The following is a 9089-nucleotide window of genomic DNA, read 5'->3' on the forward strand; positions in this document are numbered from 1 at the left end:
GTATATATATATATATATATATATATATATATATATATATATATATATATATGTGTGTGTGTGTGTGTGTGTGTGTATATATGCGATATTTTTANAAATATAACGTTAATAATATTTCTGTTACAAATTAAAATAAGCATAATAAGCGAAAGGAAAACTCTAAAGCAATAAGATAAAAAAAAGTACCTTTTCTTTTTTAGAAAAATCAGCTTAAACATTTTTATTAAATATTTCTTAATTATATAATAAAAACTATTTTATTTTTCTAGTAAAAAAAATATCTTGAAAATCATTTTTATAAAACTTATTGTATAACTATTATAAAGAACATGTCAATAATTATCAAATATCTATGTTATTATTAGAAAATGCATTTGAATTAACAAATAAATTATATATTTAAGCTGATTAGAACATATTTCGTTTAGCAACAGAAGGATAGTACTGTCATGCACCAATGTGTGCTATTTTATTTCGCACAAGCTCACTAGAAATATAGATATCTATAGTTACTAATAATAAAACAGACTCCGTGGGAGCATTTGAAAGGGCACCTTTTTCACCTTGTTGTTGGATTCCTTGAGGCTCTGAGGGGATGAGGGAGAGTTTTTGACTGGGGTCTTCTGCGGACTCGATGTAGGTTGCGCGGGAGTGGTTACTTCGCACTCGTTAGAAGACGACGATTGTATAACAGACACTACAAGAGGAGGGGAGATCGAGGCAGACGTCGAGGGTATGGGTTCGGAAGGCGCTAGCGTTTCTATCGGGGCGACACTCAAAGATTTAGGAGGGGTTTGTTTTGGAGTAGCGACTTTCGCATTCATTGGTGGTAACATAGTCCTAGTCTTAGGCTTCCTCCACCCCTGCATAACACCAAGACGATATTAGTAGAACACCGATACCATCGAATAGCACAAAATACGGGGAAAATGTAGATTATTCGTATCCTTTTTTTTTCTTGAATTTAAATACATTTAGCACCGTCTCAATATTACCTAGTAGGAAGTTGTGAATAAAGTATGTATGATAATACAAGTATTATAACTTAATTTAGTCTAATTATCCTTATTTAAGAAACAATTACTAAACAATAATTAATAAGAATAATACGACAGAACGGACTGTTAAGCATCGAGTGTATGCTCACCTTATCGTCGTAAAATCCTTGATCGTCCGTTCTTTGTTGTCCGAGCAATCGATCTGTTTCAAGATCGGTATCCGCTTCCTCTTCGTCTGGACATTCTTCAATTTCCACATCAGCTTCGTCACCTATACGACGCGCATCAGATTCTTCGCTATTGCTTTCCATACAGACTCTCCGCCTGCCATCCATTATACTGCATCTTAGTTAGATGCGTTTATACGCAATATAGAGGTATCCCAAAGGGTATCCCAAACGTATATTCGATGTTGTAAAAGGAGAACTTTCATAGTGGTAAATAAAAAAAGAGCCAAGGCAAAATAATGGACAAATTTTAACAATTGGAATACCCTTAGCCACATAAAACGAAACGTAAAATACCTTGGTATCCATATCGGACTAACGCTCGGTTCCGGTGGTTCTTCCGATGGTGATTTCACAGGTAGAGCTTTAGTCCTTTGTAGGGCCATTCTAATATCTTTGATGGCTGCTTCCACCTCTCCACAATTTACTTCTAAGGATACACTCTGTCGTCCTTGAGGTGCCGGAGGTGGCGGCGTGCCCAGTGGATCCAATCCATCGAGTTGAAGCTCGTTCGTGTCGTACGAATTTTCCTTCTTCGCGACAAATAGATCAGGAGATGTAGTCTTCAACGTGTGTAAAATATCCTTTGTTACATTTAGACTAACGTCTTTCCCAGAGTCATTCTCATTCGTACCTAACATGTCGTTACGAGTTCTTTGTATGATCTCTTTCTCTATCTCGTTTATTTGCCGTTTCATGAGCATCACAGTAGGATTATTGTTGTCAGTATCACTCGCATGTCCACTAGACAGGCCGTCTTCTAATACTGGCATACTAGTGTATATTCTCAGGGAATCTGAATTATTCCCTAAATCGCCGACCGATCCGAGAAGGCCACTTGCTGGCATCAATTCATTATCCATCATCATGAGGGATACCTCGCTGTCCAAGTCGCCGCAATTACTGTCACAGTCGGTTGTCTCGGGGCTTAGTGTAAAATTACGCGAGTGTCCCACTTGCAAGCCAACCTCAGTCTCTCCAAGATCTTCACTGCTGCCAGTACCTACTGAGAGGTCCAAAAAGTTGTTTTCATGTTCACCTGTCTAAAGAACACAAAAAGCCAAATGTAAATATTTACTTCTATAATATCGTAATTACTGTTTTAAAATGGAAAAATTTTTCAAGCAGCTACATGGTGTAACTTTAAAAATTGTATCTATAAATATAGATTTATAAATATAGATTTAGAATCTATGTGACTACTGAAAGCAATATAATTTCCAAATTAATAATTAATAATTAATAATTAATACTTTTGAATTGTTAAAACATAATATTTGTGTTAAAAGTATTTTAGTGCATTTAACTTTATAATACATAAATAAATATTTTATATAAACTTAACTAACATAGGGAAACAAAATTAATGGTATATAAAAAAAATTATCAAAATAATTTCTTACTTTGTATATTGTCATATTTACATTTTGCGGAAATTCTGCCCGTTGCTTTTTAGGAGATTCATGTACCATAACCTCTTCTGTTGCAGGTGGACCACTAGCTAATCGTTGACCAACATATGCACTTCCACCTTGCCTTCTTAATTCATAATCAAGATCCTACAATAAATTTTTTAATTACAATTTATAACTTTTAGTTTGTTCATTATCATATGCATATCTTCTTGGATCGAATATCTGCTTGGATTTTTTTTAACATCACTACCTTATGAATTTTCTAATTATGAACTTTCATGTATATATATATATATATATATTTATTTGATATACATTTTATAGATTTCATTGAAAAGAACTCATTGAAATATCTCATAAACAAATATTTATGAATTTTTTTATGTTTCAGCAAAGACTTACTTGGAAAGGAAAGGATTCTATATTATTTTCTTTTTCTTTCGTCGGCGCAGGACATTTGAAGAATTCTTCTAATACTTTCCGTGTCTCTGAAAATTCATATAAATAATCGAAGGTGCTACCTCCCGGCGAGACAAGACTGCTTATATTATCAGCAGGCAAAGTTGATGGCTTTAAAGAATCTTCTTCTTCCTCTTCGATCTTTGGTGATGGAGATGAAGAATGTATAGGCTGATCTTCAGTGCTAATATTTTCTATCACAGTCTTGTCTACTACGATTTCTGCAGAAGTATCTTCCTTCTTGGAATGTAAGATACATTGACGAAGTATTAGAGACTATTAAGCCATTTGATATAATATTCCATAAATGATATATATCTTTTTACCTCATTGTGATTTGGTGTTGTTGGCAATACTCTTTGAGGGAAACCAGGCCTCGGTGTCATATACATTGAAGGTGATGATAATAAGCTAGGAAGCTGTGTATTTTCACGAACTCCATAACGTCTCGGGCTGCCAGAATATTGAGCGATTGGTAATTCACCAATTACTCTCGCAACCTTATGATTACGTTCTGGAGAAGGAGAATCTGCTTCGCAATCACTCGCTGGTGTAACAACCTACAAAAGTTAAAAATTTGTGAAAAGTTCTTTGCATTTAAGAAACGCACGTGTCTGTTATGCATATTACTTTGAAAAATTCTGAAGTATTGCGATGATATGCCGTCGTAGGACTAGGAGTACTTCCAACGCTGGAACTCGGTGGTTCCGGTGCAATACGACCTCTTTGCGAATCGTCTGTCTCCAAGTCTAGATTCGTCGTCGTAACTTGGTTCGTATTGCTCGACGCCAAATCGAGTCGCAACCCCTGCCAATTGTCATCGATATCGTCGAATACCACAACTTCGCCGTCGCTGACAATAGCCATACTTCTCGCGGGAGTGTTGTGATTCGATTGATAATCTACGCAACTCTTTGGTAATCCATAGTCCAGATCGGTAATACTTTTTGGTACAGTATATTCTACATTATTGCTATTCAAGATTGAATCGTAATTAATTATGCGATTGCTGCGGTTGCTTTTAGGAGAGTCGTAATCGAGAATGGATTTCGTAGCGTTACGTCGCACCGAATGTACCTCGGAAGCAAACACGGTCTCTGTCACTTCTCGATTTGCACGTTGCTTTCTGGTTTCACCACATCTGAAAAAAGTTACAACAATTTATAGATATATATATATACAAAAGAATGTTATAGACAATAAATAACAATAACTTTGTACGACAGATGAAATATAAATTTAATTACCGACTTCGTAACTCCCATATGGTTTGCGAGTTAGGAGACTTATTATTCTTCTTAACAGACAACTTATTATCAGTTTGAATATTATCCTCGTTATTTATGGAATTTGACGCAGTCAGAAATCGCGACTTTCTAGCTGCCACCTTCCCTCGGCTCTGCGAGAATACCTCTCGGCCACCAGCGATTTCTATAATTCTGCAGGACAATAGAAGAACATTACATACTCATGACGATTTATATGACTGCAAAATAGTCCTAAATTATACGTTGATCATTTTCATCTTATCTTACTTGAACTTAATGCTCGTCAAAGTTGTCGATGTTCACATATATAAAATTAATCCAGTAAGACTCAGGTTCTGTAACTTTTTCCATCAAATTCAATATATTTTCAATAGATATTCAATCGAAAGCAACTTTCGAAATAGATGACTTACAGATACACGAACGAAATATTCTACAGCAGCTGCTCATTTTTATAAAATCATCATTAAACTCGGAGCGTTATAAATCTCGATGTCAGATTCGACGAAATCAATATTTGCATAATGTACTGTACTGTATCGATAAGCGACATTCTTTCCGTTGCATCGTCAAATTGTGCACGTGGACGATTACAAGTGGTGAATTCTCGAAACTCGACGTCAGATCAGACAACACTGAACACCTGACTGACCTGACAGGCAGAGAGAGTTAACCCCAAAGTTGACGCGTGGAGTGCTTTGTGTTTTGCATTCCACGATTATATTTAATTCGACGCGTTCAGTCGGACCGATTCCAGCCTCACGCACAATTTATATAAGGAATAATACGGCCCTGTCGGCACCTGGAATGCTTTATTGAAAAATGTTCATCGGGTCCGCTGGTGCGGAGATCACGACGACAAAGCGTTCACGACGAGGAAACGTGTGTAGTATAGACGAAAGAAAACGGGCGCGACTTTTAAGTCCTGTAACTCCCGTGACGCCCATTTGGATGCGCTCCCGTCGCCTTCGAGTTGGAACGACTCGGTCTTATCTCCTCGACGATTTACAGATTAACCAACGTCGGGAAGAATCAATGACGGATCAAGACCGACTGGATCCCGAGCCACAAACAGACTCTCTCCCGCTGAACATAAACTGACAGTGAATATTTATAAAGAATATTTATATATTTAGGATTTTTTTCAGGGGAGGGGAAGGAGTTTTTATCAATTGTTATCGCAATTTTTGCGCCAATAAATTGTTTTTTTGGATATTTTAAAGCTTACATCTCCTTGCTCCTGATTTTAAATGAAAAAAAATAAATTCTTTTTTAATAGGATATTAATGAATTTTGTTTAATTTGTAATAAGTATATTTTAAGGTTATCACATAAAGAAAATATTCTTTGCTCAAAATAATCGTTACTTAAAAGAAAGAAAGTAAATTGAGTAATCACTTTTCTTAGAAATAAAATGATATTGTTCTGTGTGCAACAATGAAATTTTCAGAACATTTAAAATGAAGATTAGTTGAACTCTATCGCTAAGGCGCATATCGGATATGTTCAACGGGATATGAGCTAAAAGTTTAGATTTAAAAATTCGTCGGATATATCGAGTAATTCCGATCGTACGTTGCGCGCGTGAAGTTTCGCCAATAATGGACAACTTCATGGGATAATTTGAAATTATCGGGTATCCGCGTTTGCCGACTATGCCCGAGCAAATACGGATCGAAATACAGAACGACGGAAATATCGGAAAATAAAAGATACTCGAACGTCTATCTACATACGGATTATCATCATCGATAAGCGAGTCACTTTTCGAGTGCCAATCGATTAGTAATGACAAATCGATACCACGTCGGAAATTCTTTACAACTTGTTTCATTCATAAAGATATTAAAGTTTCTTTATCTAACTATGCGCACCTTTGGAATAATAGTTCCGCTCTCTTTAGAAAGATTCTTAACAAAATTCGAAAAGATATATATTAGGTACTACTATTACACGAAAAGAATCATTTTATTAAATGATTTAAATAATATTTATCATATTTTCATATTGTGTCATATTTTAATATTTTTTTTATTAAAGTTTAAGCAAAATTCTTTTAAAATGAGGCCTGCTCAATGACTCAATATTTATCAGAAATGTGATTTTTTTTTTAATACGTTGAAACATGTCTCACTGAACATTGAAAGGGTTGAAGTTGAATTCTTTTATAAGAAACATGCGAAACTTCGCTGCAAATCGCGAATAGTCGCGGAATATTATTACTGACGAAGACGTTCCATCGCGAGAAGCCACGCCTGAAAAAAAAAAGAGAGGAAAAATATTTGCCGAACGCAGATTACATCGTCGCGGGCATATTGACTTGTTTGCTATACATCGAGTAGCCCGCGCGACACATTAACGGTAGACGCGAAGAAGAGCGGCTGATATTTGACTGACATTTCCGCTGGAGTATATCATCGGTATTAAGCTTGAAATTAACGCCCCATTGAATATACATGGACATGACGCGCGCTGGAATCCTCGCTGCTCTGTGGAAACCTCTGTAGAAACTGTATCGGCTATCGAAACCGAGCGCTCGCGTCCACTGTAGATACACAAAGACCGTACGTCAAATGGACTTTCATCGTGACGACGGACACGTTACATCGCGAGCGAACGCTCGAATTTAATGTCGCGATACGATACGTAACACACTTTTGCGTGTACACAAGTGTTCGCACACGTCGGCTTCCGCCGTTCGTTATCGATTCCTCCGCACGATTTAATCGTTTAACTTGGTAATTCAAATTTGCCCCACAATTAACTTTAATTTCTATTTTAACACGTTTCTTTTTTAAATATTGAAACTGTAACCCTTCTCTTCAGTGCACTTTTTATATTTCATTTTCATTATCTAAATTTTTTAAGTACATTATATAATACAATGTTGTAATATATTGTGTAGAGTTCATAATAACTATTACCTTAAATATCTTCGAATTTACTGAAGTCCAAAGGAAAATTTGTGTAATCAAATTACACAGAAGGGAATTATCATGTTACGATAACAATATTTAACCAGGTGGAGGTGCTTTGAAGATTTCAAGGCTGTTTTCGTTTTTTGAATAAAATTACATGATTTTTTTTAAGTAATATATGATATCTCTAAATATTTTCCTATATAAAAAGTATTCAGATGGAGGTATCAAAAAATCAATAGTTTATAAGAGCTTTTATACTTTATTTTTGCACATATTAACATGAAATATAAAATATCTCGTAAATTTGTAATTCATTTTTTGACAATCGTACATCAACACTTTTATGCACTGAATGATGAGTTGAATTAATTGATATAAAGAAATTGTGCAATTTGCAATATGCAAACGTATCTTTGTGAAAATCAGCTGTTTTTGAAATCTCCGAAACGTCTGAAAAAAATTTATTACTGCCATATATTGTCCCTTTTGTGCTAGTTTAGTAACACTTTTCCTCTTTATAAGTTCAAAGATATTTAAGGCGATAATAATTATTAAGACACTTCGTGCAGAGACTGAACAGAGTATTAAATTAACTCAATTCTTTCATATTCCATTCAGCTAATTTTTTAAATCCCATTAACTACAAATATGTAAAAAAGAAGATATTTAATATTCACTAAAAGTTTGTATTCCCATCTTTTTTTCTATATTTTGGAAGATTAATCGTAAATATTTTATGATAATATTTTCATATGTATTCCGAAGTATGGCGACTAAAATAGCGGCAATTTGCTACATATATATGGCAAACGTAGCTAAAGTATAACGTTTCCGTTGGTAATAAATCTTCCGGAACTGTCGGTATTTTTCGAATTAATTACATTTCTGCAGAACGTTAAGTGATTCTTGATTACCTCGAATCCCGAAGCTTATAGCTGGGGCCTCCCTTGGCCGAGGTCAAAATGTACACAGGGCTTCCCTCGGGTCCGCTATCGTCTTGCTGCGATTGTCCCTGATGATCACTACCCGGCAGGCTACCGTATTGTGGCGCGTCCTCACTGCGTCCGGACGCCGAGGAGGAGCTCGATGAAAGCGGCTTCGTGGCGTGCGGCAGTTGGCCCTCGACCGTGAAACCGGGCACCACGCTCGCCGTCCTACGGGACAGCGAACCTGATTTTTTTCTGCCATTCGCTCGTTTCCTATACCTACGAACGTAACTTGGCACTCTTAATCGGCAATCGATGAAGGGAATACAATTAAAAAAAAAAAGAGAAAAAGAAGAAACATTCCGGACCATCGCTTTATGGTGGGATATAAACACACACGTTTATTTGATTATAATTGAGGAGTTCGATGGAACTAATGCGACTTCAACCCTATTTCTCCAAAAATTTGAAATTACATTTAAAATTATATTAAATAGTTGATAGAAGAAATTTACTACTCTCGAAGGTATGCGACGTATCTTCGCCCATAAAATCTAATTATGTTTTACACTCCTCTCGCGATGTAGCTTTTCATCTTCATTCCGCACGGCCTGCGCTCCATCTGGCTCCTCAATTACATAATTAACCATCCTATAATTTTACATGAACGTTAAGTGGAACAATTGCATAATAAAAATATGTACAGAAATAAAATCTTTCATATCATTAATATTCTGCTCGTTACGAGCTCATTAAAAAGTGATACGGATAAAAGGTACAATTATTATTGTTAAATGTACTGTTAAAAATTACACTTATATAATGTATATAACATTATTCCACGCGTATTTAATACTTTATATTATATATAAATT

At 35.6% G+C, this 9089-nt stretch overlaps 1 protein-coding gene across 1 annotated transcript in view; it reads right to left on the minus strand.

The window, feature by feature from the left end:
- The window catches only part of LOC105623697, a 16455-nt gene extending 7870 nt beyond the window's left edge, over nt 1–8585 (minus strand). The window contains exons 1-9 of the mRNA XM_012205078.1: nt 8203–8585; nt 4347–4538; nt 3730–4240; nt 3426–3659; nt 3043–3339; nt 2650–2784; nt 1523–2268; nt 1148–1337; nt 555–863 (exon numbers count right to left, since the gene is read on the minus strand). Of these exons, the coding sequence (XP_012060468.1) occupies nt 555–863; nt 1148–1337; nt 1523–2268; nt 2650–2784; nt 3043–3339; nt 3426–3659; nt 3730–4240; nt 4347–4538; nt 8203–8585 (2997 nt within the window). The remainder of the gene's footprint in view (nt 1–554; nt 864–1147; nt 1338–1522; nt 2269–2649; nt 2785–3042; nt 3340–3425; nt 3660–3729; nt 4241–4346; nt 4539–8202) is intronic.
- Nucleotides 8586–9089: the final 504 nt, after the last annotated feature.

The sequence above is a fragment of the Atta cephalotes genome (genome assembly GCF_000143395.1).
Source record: "Atta cephalotes unplaced genomic scaffold scaffold00062, whole genome shotgun sequence".
In the NCBI taxonomy this organism is placed as follows: Eukaryota; Metazoa; Arthropoda; class Insecta; order Hymenoptera; family Formicidae; genus Atta; species Atta cephalotes.